General features: G+C 53.3%; 1 protein-coding gene across 1 annotated transcript in view; it reads left to right on the top strand.

The window, feature by feature from the left end:
- Window positions 1-17,472, top strand: part of LOC128830187 (sodium-dependent proline transporter-like) — a 49,640-nt gene that overhangs the window by 20,177 nt on the left and 11,991 nt on the right. The window contains 4 exon segments of the mRNA XM_054015974.1: window positions 304-532; window positions 14,816-14,947; window positions 16,304-16,452; window positions 17,190-17,239. Of these exon segments, the coding sequence (XP_053871949.1) occupies window positions 304-532; window positions 14,816-14,947; window positions 16,304-16,452; window positions 17,190-17,239 (560 nt within the window).

Here is a 17,472-nt window from a genome sequence, read left to right as displayed (position 1 = left end):
GCCCATCTTCCCAAGGGCCAGCGCAGGGGCTTATTCCCTCCAGATCCCTCCACAGGGCTCTGTCCCAAGCCATGGGGGCTGGCTGAGTGGCCTAGTTCTATGGGACAGCCTCCTCCATTCCTCTGTGAGTTGGGGCTGCTGGCATGGGTCTTTCAGGAGAGGTGCCTGGGAGAAGGTTGCTCAGAACTTGCTTGTGGGCTGACAGACTCACCCTCCCTCCCGGGGGCATGGGAGCATGCTGGCACTGCGGCTGAACGGGATTTGTCTGATCTCTGACTCTTCCCCCTTCTCCTCCCACTGCAGGGGAGTCCGGTCCAGCTGAACGGTGTGACCCTGGAGTCTGAACACCCGCAGTCCGTGAGCCAGCCCCAACCTGCCTTCCAGATCCAGCCCGTGACCCCAGACGCTGCCCCCTGCCAGCCCAGGGAGACGTGGGGTGGGAAGTACGAGTTCCTGCTCTCCTGCATCGGGTATTGCGTGGGGCTGGGCAACGTCTGGCGCTTCCCCTATCTCTGCTACCGCAATGGAGGAGGTGAGTCCCTGCAGGCCTCTTTGCTGCTGTCTGTCTGATAATGCTGGACTGAAGCAGATGAGAATAGGTAACTGATCCCTTCAGTGGGAGGCATCTGCCTTCGGGTCACGTGATCACACTCCTCTTGCCTGGATCCATCAGGTGGTGGGAAGCTGGTGATGAGCAGAGACAGAATATCTGCCGAGTCCCAGACGAAATCCGAACAGATGGTGTGTGACAATGCGGTTCTGGCGGAACCCAACTGAGAGTGCCAACTCAGGACAAATTGCTAAACTAGGGCAGTTACAGCCCAAGGCCGGGGTCTTTCCACCTCTAAGGCAAACCAAACCAGCCAGACTAAGACTTCGGTCTCACCCCACTGGCTAACCGCAAGTCTCACAAGCAATCTCCTTAGACGCTCCAGTTTCCCAGTATTACCACCAGTGCCACACGTTATGGGGACAAATGGTTATAAAAACCAATACCCCAGTAAAAGAAAAAGGTTCTCCTGATCCCAAAGGACCAAGCCCCAGACCCAGGTCAATATACAAGTCAGACCTTACCCACAAATCACGCTACTGCCAATCCTTTAGAATCTAAAATCTAAAGGTTTATTCATAAAAGGGAAAAGATAGAGATGAGAATTAGAATTGGTTAAATGGAATCAATTACATACAGTAATGGCACAGTTCTTGGTTCAGGCTTGCAGCAGCGATGGAATAAACTGCAGGTTCAAATCAAGTCTCTGGAATACATCCCCAGCTGGGATGGGTCATTCAGTCCTTTGTTCAGAGCTTCAGTTTGTAGCAAAGTCCCTCCAGAGGTATGAAGCAGGATTGAAGACCAGATGGAGATCAGGCATCAGCCTTATATAGTCTTTTCCAGGTGTAAGAACACCTCTTTGTTCTTACTGTGGAAAATTACAGCAAAATGGAGTCTGGAGTCACATGGGCCAGTCCCTGCATACTTTGCTGAGGTACAAGGCGTATCTGCCTTCTCTCAATGGGTCCATTGTATAGCTGATGGTCCTTAATGGTCCATCAAGCAGGCTAGGCAGAGCTAATCTCAGCTTGTCTGGGATGTCACCCAGAAGCATAGCATAAGTTTGCCATACAGACAGTATAGAGCCAATATTCATCACTTCGACTACAAAACTGATACATACATATAGACAGCACAATCATAACCAGTAAACCATAACCTTGTCCTAGACACCCCATTTGACCCCCTTTATACCAGATTTGGGTGCCACTACAGGACCTTGGTTGCAACGATGATCTATATGGTCCCAGTTTATGTCAATAACGTCACACCCCCAACGCAAAATTGATGCAGGAAGGGATGACACAAACATCACTGACTGCATCCCAAGAGCTCCCCATCCTGGGTTCTGTCTCACTACAGCTAGTATTGGGGTAGAAGCCGTACCAGTGTATAACAGAAATGGTTTATCAAAATCATGTTTAACCACATGATTGAACCTTTTTACAAACTCAAGGTAAAACTTAGTTAGAACAATAGTGGATTGGATCTGCTCTGGCAGCATGGTTCCTGTATGTCTCATGTGATCTTGCCAAGAGCTAAAGAAAACTGCTACTTTATCCATACCAGCTCGGGCAAACGTTTGGAACCCAATTAACATTGAATAAATGCAAATATTAATGTTCTTCATAGTCCAGGAATCTTGGCATTTAGCCATGAAAGCAATATGGTAGTGTGCCTCAGTCTTCCTTTTCATACAGCACATTAGATCTGGAATGTCTTTTCCCCTGTGAAAAGTTCCCATATTGTTCATAGGCATTACCTGTGAAACCCCAGTGTAACAAGGCCTTTTAACATAACGTGTGTTTTCATGTATTCCTTTTAACATGTTCAAGGGATTCTCCAAAAGATTAGGCACATTGTTAATTACAAAATTTAGCAATAACAACAAGTTCATTGCAAGTGTCCATCTACAGTCATGTTTGTCATGCCACACCTTTGGCTCAATACCATTGGAGTTTGGGCATTTTAGGGTTAACCTGTGGCTTCCCTTTGCAAAATTCAGTGTTCTCTTTCCTCCTTGTCCTGCAGGATCAAACCCCGATTTCTCTTGCTTAACAGAATTTACTGGCTGATGGGGTGGGCCCTCTGTGCTAACAGCTATTAGCAAGTCCTTCCTTTCCCAGCCAGGCAAGTAATTTGCACTACCCCAGACCAGAGCCAGTCCACCAGTTTTCATATTCGTAACTGCTATCATCTCCAAGGCTGGACTCTGTCTTAAAGAGATACCACACAAATCCAAAGAGTCTGCGGGTGAGAGTTTGCTTGCTCTCCCCCGCATCCTCAAGCATTTAGCCATAAAACTGCTCTGCTCTGACACATCAGTAACCAAATCTGTCCTCAAACCCTGAAGCACAAACTGCTCATTTAAAGAATCAGAAAGGAGACATTCCTGTTCCAACACCATTGTCTCCCCAACAAGTTGCCCCCACACAGCCACTTGGTTATAGGGCTGCCTCAATTCCTTAACAACTTTTACTTCCTCTGAAACCTTCTCAAAGCTACCCACACTGGATCTTTTAAAAGGAAAGTCAGAGGATCCATTCAGAACAGACAATTTTTGGCTGCTAGGAACTGAAACTTCCTTGATTAAATCACTCTCACACCCTTCAGTTGCAGGGAACTGCTTGCACCGAGTACCATGAGGATTCCTTTCTCCAGGAGCTTTTCTAAGCAGCAATTCACCCCTCACAGAAATTCTGCCCTTACCCTCTTCACCTAGGGCTTGCTCTAAAGGCACACTTTCCTGAGCAACAACAGACTCTGTCTGGGACTTACTTACATTCAGGATCACCTCTGGCCCATCAGGCAGATCTCTACACAATCCCCTTTCAGGCGAACCCATAGACTTTCTAGATAAAAGGTTAGAAATATTTCCCTTCTCTTTGCCACACAGAAGCTTAGAAATTTTTTCCTTTTTGCTACAAGTTGTTAAACTGTCCGTAGGTAACACAACCAAATTACCTTTCTGCTCTTCTTGTGCCCTGGCTAGGGTATCACCCTGATCAGACAGAGTTGTTACACCCTTCTCCAACCACACATGAGCAACAGGCCCAATACAAGCATCAGAATTGTCTGGTCTCTGGGATTTTGCTAAGACACTAACTGGATGCAACCTAGTTACGGTGCCATTCTCCCCAGCAGATGCAAACTTAGGACCATTCCCTTCCTGGGCTTTAGTTGAATCCAGAACCAACTCTGAGACAACTAAATTACTCTCAACCATCACAGGCCAAAAGGCACCTTCTGTCTGCTCCACAGACAAAAAAGAGTTGGAGACGCATTTTTCTTTACCAGACATACAGCTCGGGATTTCATTTCCCTTGTCCCAGCACACCGGGCTGTTTACAGACAACTGCTTGGAGACTGGGGTAGCTTCCTCCATAGGCAAGTCAATACCCCTGACAGCCACAGGCACATTTCCTTCACTGTCACTATTCTTCGCACAGGAAACAGATAAGGTATAGGGACACTCATCTTCCACTCTCCTTGCCTTCCCAAACTGCTGACTAGATGAAGCCATTAGCTCACATGACTGCCTAGGCTTATCCAAAATCTCCTTGTTCTCCTCTCCCTTCGCTTGATCTAATTTCAGATTTACTTCTGAGACATTAGATAGATATTCAGAAACTTCATTCACAGCCAAACCGCTACTTTCCAAAGACAAACCTTTGGAGAAACCCTCCATAGGCACAACCTTAGGATCACTCCTCTCTTGTGCCTGGTTTGTATTAACTTGACTGACCATAGCTTTAATATCATTTCCAATCATAATATCCTTAGGGATTATGTCTTTTACTCCCACAACCATAGTGCCCTCCAATCCCTTCCATTTCAGGTGGATCTTAGCCAAAGGCACCCTGACAAAATACTTAGATAAGGCTACAACAGTTATATCTTCACCTGGCAAATAATCTTCCTTCCTGACAAGACTTGCTTTAACCAGAGTAATATCTGCTGCGGTGTCCCTCCATGCCATACACCGGACTCCATTAACTTCTGCACTGCTAATAAACTCTGCATTATTTCCCCCATATTTAGCTCTAATGTGAGTTTTAAGGTCAAATTTTTTAGAGACCACAGAAACAGCATTTGCACACAGGGCACCAATGCTGGGCTCTGTGTGGCTTGCCTGTGAGTTTACAACAACAGGGTTAGCATTTGCCGTGGCATTTGGGGCTGCTGGTTTTGGGCTGCCCTTCAGTGTCGGGCAGTCTGGTCTCATGTGACCCAGCATACCACAGTGATAACATGTAACCTGTTCCGTCCTGGGATGTGAGTTCCTACCCCCCGGGCCCCCTTGAACTCCTTTAGAAGAGTCAGGTTTACTTTTAAATCCTTCCCTCCTCTTGAACTGGGGAGAATGGTGATCAGTTTTCCCCGGGGTTTTACACCCTTCTTGAGCCCTGTTTTGGGTATGGGCATCCGCAATCTCTGCTGCCCGTAGGACTGACTCAGGGTCCCTGTCACACACAGCTGCTCTCACGTTGTCAGGCACAATGTCTAAGAACTGTTCCAAAGTTATTAAATCCAGCAGTTTTTCAAAACTCCCATGCGCCTTGGCTCCCATAACCCACTTTTTAACAAAACCCATCAGCTTATGAGCACATTCTACAAAAGTACAATCCTTAGACATTTTAAACTCTCTAAACTTAACTCTGTAAGATTCAGGAGTAACCTTGAACCGCCTTAACACAGAATCCTTAAACCGCTCATAATTTAAGGCTTCTTGTTCCCCCAAGTCATTAAACACCTCCCTGGCTTTTCCAGTCAGTCTGGTCAGCAGGACAGGCATTCGCTGACCCTCAGGGATCTGGTACAGATTGCAGAGGCGTTCAAAGGTAGACAAAAACTCCTCTATATCCTCAGTATCATTGTAAATGGGACACATCCTTTCCCAGTTTTTCTCATGGTGGGGGGGAAGTGGAGTACCAGGTGGGGATGACTTTCTCCGCTCTTCCATTACTTGGAGCTGAAGTCTGGCCGTCTCCTGTTCAGCAGCGAGCAGTTCTAGACGTCCCTTACGAGCTCTCTCTTCTCTCTCAGCAGCCTCTTTCTCTCTCTCAGCAGCCTCTTTCTCTCTCTCAGCAGCCTCTTTCTCTCTCTCTCTTTCTAACTCTGCTATTTTTTGCCTCTCCAGCAATCGAAGATCTGCTAGCTTCTGTTCATGCTCAAATTGCAGTTGACTTGTCACCCTTTGCATCCTAATCTTTTCTGCATCTTCTGCAGCCTCAGGTAAGGGCTGTGCTCTTGCCCCCTGATCACTGGCTATTAACAGATTTCTCAGTTCTTCCTTTGTAGCTTTCTTTCTAAAGCTTATCCTCTTTTCTGAACACAAATTTTCCAGGGCTTTTTTGCCAAGTCCCTCATATGCTCTTTGCTCAGCCATTGCAGCAGCTCTTTAACCAACAAAACTCTCAATCCCAAAATTCAAATTTGGATAGCGTGGGGTTCTGACCCAAAGCTTAATTGACCTGGTTCTGTGGATCCAAGCACGACTACGCCACTGTGACAATGCGGTTCTGGCGGAACCCAACTGAGAGTGCCAACTCAGGACAAATTGCTAAACTAGGGCAGTTACAGCCCAAGGCCGGGGTCTTTCCACCTCTAAGGCAAACCAAACCAGCCAGACTAAGACTTCGGTCTCACCCCACTGGCTAACCGCAAGTCTCACAAGCAATCTCCTTAGACGCTCCAGTTTCCCAGTATTACCACCAGTGCCACACGTTATGGGGACAAATGGTTATAAAAACCAATACCCCAGTAAAAGAAAAAGGTTCTCCTGATCCCAAAGGACCAAGCCCCAGACCCAGGTCAATATACAAGTCAGACCTTACCCACAAATCACGCTACTGCCAATCCTTTAGAATCTAAAATCTAAAGGTTTATTCATAAAAGGGAAAAGATAGAGATGAGAATTAGAATTGGTTAAATGGAATCAATTACATACAGTAATGGCACAGTTCTTGGTTCAGGCTTGCAGCAGCGATGGAATAAACTGCAGGTTCAAATCAAGTCTCTGGAATACATCCCCAGCTGGGATGGGTCATTCAGTCCTTTGTTCAGAGCTTCAGTTTGTAGCAAAGTCCCTCCAGAGGTAAGAAGCAGGATTGAAGACCAGATGGAGATCAGGCATCAGCCTTATATAGTCTTTTCCAGGTGTAAGAACACCTCTTTGTTCTTACTGTGGAAAATTACCGCAAAATGGAGTCTGGAGTCACATGGGCCAGTCCCTGCATACTTTGCTGAGGTACAAGGCGTATCTGCCTTCTCTCAATGGGTCCATTGTATAGCTGATGGGCCTTAATGGGCCATCAAGCAGGCTAGGCAGAGCTAATCTCAGCTTGTCTGGGATGTCACCCAGAAGCACAGCATAAATTTGCCATACAGACAGTATAGAGCCAATATTCATCACTTCGACTACAAAACTGATACACACATATAGACAGCACAATCATAACCAGTAAACCATAACCTTGTCCTAGACACCCCATTTGACCCCCTTTATACCAGATTTGGGTGCCACTACAGGACCTTGGTTGCAACGATGATCTATATGGTCCCAGTTTATGTCAATAACGTCACATGGTGCTGTTTGCATGGAGCCATGTTTGTCTAATAGCAGGGCCACTTGTGGGTGGTGGCATGGCCTAGCGGGTAGGGATCTGACTGAGTCAGGACACCTGGGTTCTGTTCCCACCACTGCTCCTCAGAGGTGCTGAGCGGTTATCGTGTCTCCCCTTCATCTTCTCTTCTCCAGACTAAACAAACTGATTTTTTTCAATCTTCCCTCATAGGTCACGTTTTCTAGACCTTTAATCATTTTTGTTGCTTTTCTCTGGCCTTCCTCCATTTTGTCCACATCTTTCCTGACATGTGGCGCCTAGAACTGGACACAATACTGTAGCTGAGGCCTAATCAGCGTGGAGTAGAGCGGAAGAATTACTTCTCGTGTCTTGCTTACCACACTCCTGCTAATACATCCCAGAATGAGGTTTGCTTTTTTTGCAACGGCGTTACACAGTTGACTCGTATTTAGTTTGTGATTCACTGTGACCCTCAGATCCCTTTCCGCAGTACTCCTTCCTAGACAGTCATTTCCCATTTTGTATGTGTGCAACTGATGGGTTCTTCCTAAGTGGAGTTCTTTGCACTCGTCCTTACTGAACTTCATCCTGTTTACGTCAGACCATTTCTCCAGTTTGTCCAGATCATTTTGAATTTTAATCCTATCCACCAAAGCACTTGCAACACCTCCCTGCTTGGTATTGTCCACAAACTGTAAGTGTCCCCTCTATGCCATTATCTAAATCATTGATGAAATATTGACCAGAACCAGATCCAGAACTGATCCCTGTGGGACCCCACTCGATATGCTCTTCCAGCTTGACAGTGAACCACTGATAACTACTCTCTGGGAACGGTTTTCCAACCAGTTATGCACCCACCTTGTAGTAGCTCCATCTAGGTTGTATTTCTCTAGTTTGTTTATGAAGAGGTCAGTATCAAAAGCCCTTATTATATTTTATTGGTCCTGGGCAGGCTGTAAAGGAAGGAGTCTGGCTTATCTGCTGGCAGATGATCCATACGTTTTCAGACAGCGACGTTTTGGGGACTTGGTAACTCACTTTATGAACTGGGGCAATCTCTTCCCAGCCCTAAATAGAACCCCAAATCTGGAGAGTCTTGCCTGGCGGCTTTGGAACGAAAGGTTAGCACACGCCAGTCAAGGCTGCTGGGCCTCTGAGCTCAACTTTGGCCCTTGAATGAGCAGATCAGTGCAAGAGCAACACGTCTGAGGTCCTGCGAGACACGTGCCCCAGAGATGTTACTGGAATCGTTCAGCTGTTTCCAAGCAGTGGGGTTTTTGCTTTGGGGGGGGCGCAGTTAATTTGTTCTTGCTGCTGACGTGGCATGGACTGACCAAGCTGGGTTTTCCAGCGCACATTTGCTCTTGGAGGCAGCCTGCATGGCCTGACACAAGTTCAAAGTGTGTTAAGGCCCCTTTGTTGGGGTTCTTGCCTGACCTCTTCTCCAGCTTTAAAGGAGCAGTCCAGCCTGCCTGAGTAATTAGCCATGCCCTCAGGGAGCCCCTAGTGACTGCTAATGAAGGGAGGTTCTGGGGATTACCTCATGGTGCAAGATTCCCTGCCGAGCACAGCTAATCCCCTCTGCAATGCACACAGTAGAGAGGGGAAACTAGTGCGGGCTGGTTGGCATGGGAGGAGCTTGGAACCGGGTCTCCGAACTGGATCAGGTCTGATCTAGCTTTCCTTGTGCACCGGAGAGCTGCAGGTTTCGGCCAGCCAAGCAGCTCCCGATTGAGCGCTTGCCTACTGAAATGATCTAGGGAGTATGTCGTTCGGAATGGACAGACCCATGGCAAAGAGAGAGACCAAAGTGGGTGAGGGAATCTCTCTGATTGGACCAACTTCGGTTGGTGAGAGAGACCAGCTTCTGAGCTTACACAAAGCTCGTCTGTGGCTCTTGAAAGCTGGTCTCTCTCACCAACCGAAGTTGGTCCAATCAGAGAGATTCCCTCCCCCACCTTGTCTCTAACCTGGGACCAGGACGGCTACAGCAACACGGCATCTAGGCCTTCTGTTCAGATTCTCTGCGTGCAACTGTGGGCTGTGATCTCCTGCAGCCTTCAAAGCTAGGCAGGGTCAGTCCTGGGCACTGCTTGGCTGGGGAGATCTCCAAAGGAGCCTCAGGGTACTTCTGGGAGAGCAGTGTTGCGGATTGAGCAGGCGGTGTTCTTCTAAACGAAGCATGGTGTCTGGCGGAGGAGAGGGGTGCTTGGATGCTGGAGGTGCCTGCTCCCTGACCCTCCCTGCAGGAGGAGGGCGTTAACCCTCATGTGCCTTAGCCAGTTCCAGTGGCCCCATTCCCCTGCCATGGAGGTGTAAGCGGGGGAATGGTCCCGCTATTGTGGGGAACTTTCCTGGCTTCTGCACTACCCCGGTGAAGTGGGCTAGCGAAAGGATCTGAGTCCTCGCTCCCATCCCGCTTCCTTTACCCAGAGGCCTCCCTGCCCTCGAGGACTCCCCTTCCACTCTCCTGTCTGGCAGAGTCCTCGTAAACCCCGACAAGGCTGTGCCCAGGATTCCTGGGGGGCTCGACCCCCAACCCTGCTGTGGTCACCCAGGACAGGGGCTAGGGTGTCCCCACTCCGGGGTACTCTCTCTGCACTGGGCACCTCCCTGACCCACTGATCATTTCATACAATTTAAAGCAAATTCAAGTTGTTTAATTAACAATTAATTTTAAAAAAGAATAAAGGAAAACAGGAAAGATTGAAGGAAAACACATCAGCCTGCTCTGTGGCCGGGAACATCACAAACAGTGTCTCTGGAACGTCAGGGCAGGTCACAGGCTGTTCCTTGTAGGTCCCAGGCTCCGTCTCAGGCCCTGGCTGTGCTGCAGAGACGCTGCGGGTCGGACACTTGCTCTGGCGGTGGCCACACGCTCTCAGGCTCTAGGTGGCAGGACCCTTCTTCCCAGCGTCGCCCCCACCCAGTCGGGGTTACGATCCCCCTCCAAGTCTGGCCTGCAAGGCCTCTGGGCTGAGGTGTCTCCCTGCACTGGGCCCACTGCCCAGGGTCCCCCTCCACTCCCCAGCTGCTCCCCGCACCCGGCTCCGGCCCCAGCCCCAGCTCCACTTGGCCTCAGCACGGCTGCTGCTGCTGCTCTGCCTCCAGCCCCCTGGGCTGTTCTCTGGCCCCTCTGGCTCTGGTTGCTGCAGCTCTGCCCCCAGGACAGCTCTGCTCTCTCTGGGCTGTGCTCTGGCTTTGGGGCTGCAGCTCTGCTCCCAGCCACTTAGCTCGGCCCCTCTCTGTCTGACCCAGGCAATTCCAGTTCACACACCCCTGGCCTCCTGACTCCCTGATTAGCCTGCCTGCCCTGTCAATCAAGCTGACCTGGAGCATTGGCTTCTCCCCATTGTTCCTGGGCACTGTCAGTCTCACGCTCCTGATTTCCCATCGACCCCTCCCCTTTTAGTGCTGGGAGCTACCAACCAACCCCCCCCCCCACTGACTGTTAGTACGGGGGCAACAGTCCCTTACAGGGGCATGGTGGGCCCTGAGGGCAGGCACAGAGTCCCAATGGGGTGACAGGGAGGAAGCTGAAGGTGGGGGAGGAGGGGCGAGGAAGGAGATTTCCAGAGGAGGCCCGGAGAGAGTCGCAGAGGCCGGAGAGAGGAGCACAAGAGAGCTCAGAAAGGGAGTTAGCAATGAGAATGGAGAGGCTCACAGCTCCGAGCGCCATGGGTGGGCTCGCTTGCAGGGCAAGATGAAGACACTGTGGCTTTATCCACCGCTGTGCAGATTGGAAGCACGTGAGCATCCGTGCTGCTGATCTGTCCCGGGAGAGGTGTTCTGGGTAGACTTTTAACCACACCTCTCGCGGCAGCGTGAATGCCCTGGTCCTAGACCGAAGGGACCATTGGGGCCATGTAGCCTGGCCTCCTGCGGCAAGTCTGGGTATGCTTGGCCCTGCTTCAGCGCAGGGGCTGCACTAGGCCAGCGGGTCTCGAACGGCATTGCCCCGCGACCCCCTTCTCACAACAAAATTACTGCATGGCCCCGGGTGGGGGGAGAGGGGGCCGGAGCCCGAACCCTGCCGCCCTGGGGGGGGGATGGAGCTTGGGCTTCAGCTTCAGCTCCGGGTCCCAGCAAGTTTAATGCTGGCCCTGGAAACGCCATTAAGACGGGGCTCCGACCCATAGTTTGCGAACTGCTGCACTAGGCGACCTCTCACGGTCCGTCTCTATGGTTTTGTGACAGGCGGTAGCACAAAGCACCTGTGTCAAGCAGGGCCACTCCAATCCGACCAGTGTCTAACGTCTTGCAAAGTCATGGTGGGGGGTGCTCTAGCGGGAGGAGATCAAAACTGCTCCTGGGGGATTCTGCATCACCGCATGCCCGTAGAAAATGCCCCTCCCACCCCACCCCCGCAGATTTCCTGTGTTTCCCTGCAGAAAATGGCAGGGAAGCCACATGGGTGGGGGGAAAGGGGCAAGCATGGGTGCAGTTTGGGGGAGGGGATTGCTCCCCTCCAAACAGAGGCGAGGCCTGGGGGCGCACACAGGGTTACATGCCATTGCCCCCCCCCCCCCCCCCTTCTGCCCAGCTGAAGGAGGCTGTGTCTGGGCTCTGCTGACTAATCTGCAGCTGAACGCCGCTTCCTGGGTCCTAGTGCCAGTCCTCTCCCCTTCTGTGTGCTGGGAGCCTTCCTGTTTTCTGGGCAGCAACTGCCAGCGGTGGGGCAGAGGAAATGAGGGAAGGGGGTGGAATAGAACATGGGGGGGGGGTGGAGAAGAAAAGGGGATAGGGGAATTGGGAGCCCGGCATGCGCTGTTCCGTCAGCAGCAGCTGGGGCTCCTCTGCTAAGCAGGCCCATCGAACCCTCACCCTGACAGGCTCTACCCCCCTACACCTGGTCCCCTCTGATGAGCCCCCCACCCCCGGATCCCCACCCCACTGAGCCCCAGCCAGCTGCACCTGGACCCCCACCCCATCAAGTCCCACTCCCTCAGCACCCGAACCACACCCAGACCTCCCCCACCCCCATCCCCAACCACCTTCACTGGGATCCCCTGCAGTGTCCCATTGACCCCACACCGGGAACCCCTTAATGAGCCCCTGTGCATTCAGATTTCCCACTGAGCTGCCTGCACCCAGATTGCCCCACACAGAAATCTCTCACCCCACACCTGGATCCCCCCACACTGAGCCCCTCCATACTGGGATCCTGCTGGGCTGAGCCAGCCCACCCACACCTGGTGCACCTGGCGCAGAGGGGCAGAGCCCTGGGGAGTTTCTGGGGCAGGCCCAGCCCTTGTGCTGTGTCAGGGTCAGGTGCAGCCTCATGACCGAGTCCCTGTACCGGAGAAGGTGGGGGCTTCAGGATGATTTCCCACCTCAATGCAGCCAGTGGCCGGTGCTCCCCCTGCCATGCTGGAGCCTCCACATTTATTTACTGGCAGACAAAATTTGCAGAATTTTAAAATATTGTACGCAGAATTTTAATTTTTTTGGCGCAGAATCCCCTCAGGAGTAAAAAACAGACTTTTCACTGCCAGCTCCCTGGCGTTTATACACAACCCTAACCAGCCAGTTTGTGCATGCAACACAAGGGGAAATACGTTGACTGCATCTGTATTTTAGCCTCTATGCTGACAAGTCTGTGTTCACCACAAGATGTCTCTCCAGGCTCTCTGAAGGCACCGTGCTGTAGCCCCTTCCAGAAGATGACTGGTTTGGAGCATTAGTTCTGGCGCTGGTTTAGTAAAGGAGCTCTCTGCATTCGAGGACTGTATTGAACTGGGGAGCTTGTGCTGGTGACGGGCTTGTGTTAGGAAATCATAAAAGTGACTGGACCCTTTTCCTACGTGGGTCTCCTAGGGTGACCAGACAGCAAGTGTGAAAAATCGGGATGGGGTTGGGGGGTAATAGGCGTCTATAGAAATAAAATGCCCCAAATATCGGGATTGTCCCTATAAAATAGGGACATCTGGTCACCCTAGGGTCTCCGAAGTGTGTCAGGGCAATGAATGACAGCACACGTGATGGGATGGCATTGCCTTTTATGTGGCTGGCTGGAATGGACCATCATGGGTGGGAATTGAGTGGACAAGCACAGGAAAGCTGTGTGTTCATGGAGCTGCTGCCTTCTCCAGGATGGAGTATGCCAGACCTGTGTGTACAGAGCCATACGTGTGTGTCCAACGTCTGAATTAGTGGAACTACTGTTAGGGGCCTGGGTCTTTTGGGGGAGTCTAAGTTTGTGGTTTCTGTTCCTGGAGGGATTTAGCTGATGCCCGTCAGTGTCTGTGCGCTTGTAGCCCAAGGGCAGACTTTAACGATAACATCATAGGAGCCTATAGTTGTGTCAACTCTTTCGATTCCAGATACAATTGATTTGACTTAACAAGTCACAAGAGTTTCTGGCTTCCAGGGCTGGGTTCTAAACACCCGCCGCGTGTTGTGTGTTTTGCTGCCCTCTTATGGGCGATAAAGGTCCTGTCGCTGAAACTGAGGTGAAGCTTCCACTCGCAATGAAGCAAGAGAGAGTCCTGCTTGCTCTCCTGTGTCTGAGAGGGTCTGGCTGCGGGGGCCTGGAGAGGTAGCTGTGTGGAGGAGGCCATATTTAGGGGGTTGCTAGTCAGTCTGGAATTGCCCTGTAACACTGAGCTCTGCAGAGGTTTCGCGGTGACGCTGGAAAATACTCAGTGTGAGTGTTTGACTGAAATGGAAAAAATATCTTCTTCCACCCCTTCCCGTCAGACATTTCCCTTCGTCAGTGGAAAACGCCCCATGTGCAGTGGAAGGATGGGCCCTGACAAAGGTGGATTTCCCTCCCTTGGGTGACGTGTTCAGTGCAAGCGACCCCCTTTGGGGACAAAGTAGCACCTGGCTCTGCTGTTCCGTGCAGAACGGCGTGGGGCTGCTTTCAGTTTCACTCTCTGCCCGTGTCCGTGTCCAAGACATGGCTGCAGCTCACCCCTGCGCAGTGGCTCTACACATGGCCCGTGCGCCACTAGAATCCCACCCCCACCCCCAGAGTTTGGTTTACGGGGCCAGCACTGGGGTCAATAGCTAGAACAGCAGGGCTGGGAGTCGGGAACACGCCAGTCCTGTCCCCTTTCTGTGCCTCAGTTTACCCGTCAGTAAAATCAGCTCAGGACCTGCCATGCAGGAACGGTGCCTGCGGCAGTTAGAACAGGCGAGGAGGTGCGATGGGTGGGAGCTGGGTAAGAAGCAGAGCCCCTGGTGGGGTGGGGTTTCTGTGCTGCTCTGACAGGCTGTCATTCATCCCCTTACAGATCCTTTTTCAATGGCGGGGTAAGAGCTCCTGGCTGTCAGTGTCGGAAGGAGCAGGGCGAGGCTGGCGGGCTGGAGTTCAGTGGGCTGGGAGCCCGTTCTGCCCCACGCCTCAGTGTCTCAACCCAGACACGTGATTTCCCTGCGTCAAATGTGCCTTCCGCATGGCGGGGTAAAGCAGGAACGCACCCTTTGCCGAGGTCACCAGTGGCTGGAGCTGAACGTGCTGCCTCTGCGCTAGGTTTCCCCACGCACAGCCTGGCTGTCAGAGTGTGGCAGTCAGGCCTGTTCTGTCCTGGCCGCTGGCTCTCCCGCCAGCTGTGGGCTCCTGAGAGGCAGGGTCTCTGTTCTGCCCCTTCCCTGTGGCTGAGTATCCGAGTTCTTGCCTCCTTCCGTCCCAGTTCCTTGCTAACCGTGTCTGCTCCCTCTTCCGCAGGGGTCTTCCTGATCCCCTACTTCGTCATGCTGCTCTTCACCGGCCTGCCCCTGTTCCTGCTGGAGCTCAGCCTCGGCCAGTATGGCGCTGCAGGGCCCATCACCGTCTGGAAGTGCTGCCCCCTGCTGAAAGGTGAGTCCGTGCCTGGCGCAGCGTCCCACTCCCCTGAATGAGCAGGGCATGGGGAGAGCCAGCCCTGTACGTCTTCCCTCCCCAGCCACTTCTGGCCCCTGGACAGAGTCTTCTTCTCCGTCACCCACAAACCACAGTGGACAAGGTCCTCTGCCTCTCGCTCTGACCACGTCACCTCCCGCTCTAGATCCCTCCTTCACCGAGTCCAGTTCAAACAGCCAGTCCGCCCCGTTCAGGCCTGGCAGAGCTCCACCCCCACCCCGTATCTGACCACATCCCTTAGCACAGCCCCCCCCAGCCTCCGGGCTAGGTCTATCCACTTCCCCAGCTGTCTCCGCACTGTCTCAAGCACCAGGAAATGCCTCCTTGAACTGCTTTTCAAGGTCGGCGCCCTCTCCTCACTGCAGCCCTCTCTGAGACCCGCAGCTCTGAGCAGCCCGCCCCATAGGCTGTAACACAAAACCCAGCTTCTCCTCCCCTGTCCCTGGAGGATTTCAAAGCACTAAAGAATCTGCCCTCACGGCCCCCTGGGAGGAGCGTCTGTTGTCTCCATTGCCCAGAGAGGCCAATGGCCCGGCCTGACCTCCCAGATGTGCCCAGCATGGCAGCCCCCACGAAATCCACCAGGCTTTGGGCACCTGGGAACGTCAAGTCCCACAAGTGACTGGCAAGGCTGGGCACAGAGCCCGGGCTCCTGACTTCCTGCCCTGTGCATTAGCCGCGAGAGCGTCCTTCTTGCTCTAATGGCTGTAAAGTGCTGGAGGTCTCCGGCGCCGTCAGCGTTCTCCACAGCAGATGGTTCCCAAGCAAAGCTGTGGTGCTCAGCCAAGCTGTCGACTGTCTCCAGCTCTTCCCCCCGCCAGACCCGTGGGAGTGGGACTGGGTGGGGACTCTTCACATGAGGAGGCTCTAAGCTCACAGAGCAAAACTCTCTCTCGATCGTCTCCTCAGTCGTCCACCTTGATACACCAGAGAAACCCACTGGGCAGCAGATTTCGGGCAGCAGGTCCTTGCTCCAGCCCCACACTATTCAGTGCAAGCGTGTGAGGGAGAGACGCCCAGCACCACTCACACTCTTGGCTCGTGCACCCCCCGCCTGTCTCCATCCACTCCATCCATCCATGAGTGACGTGTGAGCGCTTCGGGGCAGCAGCTGTCTCTCTCCTGTGCCACAAGGAGTGCTGGGGGCCCTGCTCAGCGACGGAGGCCCAGAGGCGCCACTGCCGTACAGCAGTCGTGCCGGCTGTGAATGCCAAAGGGCCCAGCTTCGATCCCTTTCGAGGCCCGCGGGGGAGAGTGGGGGGGTGAGCAAGCAGGGCCGGCGTCAGCTGCACTTCCTCCCTTCCTTCCCTGCAGGGATCGGCGTGGGCATGCTGCTCGTCTCCTCGCTGGTGTCGCTCTATTATAACGTCATCATTGCCTGGACTTTCTACTACCTGGGCATGTCCTTCCAGAGCCCCCTGCCCTGGTCTTGCGACGCTCCGCAGAACGCCCCCCTCTGCCAGGTCTGTCTCCTTCCTCCCGGACGGCCGCTCCACTGGGGCAGGCTGGGTTATTCCCCTCAACTAGGCGGCTTGGCCAGGCGCTGCTCCTCATGCTGCTGTGGGTGGGCTAGGAGGGGGCATCTGTCCGGGCCAGCCAGGGCCTCTGGATGTGCGGCTGTTGGGCCCGGGGCACGGCTACTGTAGGAGATGGGGCCAGCCAGCCATAGTGCAAGGATGCTGCTGTTCCCTCTGGGGCCTCTTGCCGTTTGGGGAGGTGCAGGTGACCCCCCCTCCCCCCACAAGCAGCATCCTGCAGGGACCCCATCCCGTGGTGCAGGCTGGTTCCCGGCTACAGAGGAGATAGAACCGCCTACAGGAGCTACCCAGCCCTGCTCCTCACCTGGCCAGAGGGGGTCTCCAGCCTAGCGGGCCCCTCCCATGCCCAGTCCCCGGGGCGGGTGAGGGAAGAGGAGGAGCAGGCTGTGAGATGCAGGGCAGAGGCCAAACCAAGAGGCCACCGGCTGTGTCCTTTAGCAAACACTGGGCTTGATCCAGTGCCCACGGAGAGCCTCCAGCAGGTGTTGCCTTGGCCCTGTGGGGGCAGCAGCGAGCAGTCAGGCCAGGGCTGCTAGGAGCCGAGCTCTCTGGGGAGCCGGCCTCTCTGTGCTGTGGGACAAGGAACAGGGCGGAAGCGTCTGCCTGGGGGCGGCCGGCGTAGGGTGGTGGAGCCGGTGACCAGCCCGCTCTGTGTCTTGCAGAACACATCAGGAAACTCCAGTCGGTTCAGCGCCAGCGAGGCCTTCTGGAAGTGAGTGGCTGCGTTACGGTGTTTGCGTTTGAGATTGATTCACCGCCCTTCCCCGCTCACTGCAGGTCCCAACCTGCCTGGCGCTCTCCCTCTCACCCACGGAGCCCCTGTGCTCCCGTGGGAGCCTCACCCACCTCCATTCGCTCGGGGACTGCCTCTGCTAGCTCCGTTCTCAGCACTGGGGGCACTGCAGTCAGCAGGATGCTGGGATAAGGGACCAGGACTCCGTGGCG

This window comes from Malaclemys terrapin, chromosome 1, assembly GCF_027887155.1.
Source record: "Malaclemys terrapin pileata isolate rMalTer1 chromosome 1, rMalTer1.hap1, whole genome shotgun sequence".
Classification (NCBI taxonomy): domain Eukaryota; kingdom Metazoa; phylum Chordata; order Testudines; family Emydidae; genus Malaclemys; species Malaclemys terrapin.
Note: the sequence above shows the minus strand (reverse complement) of the source record. Positions and strands in the feature narration are given on the sequence as shown.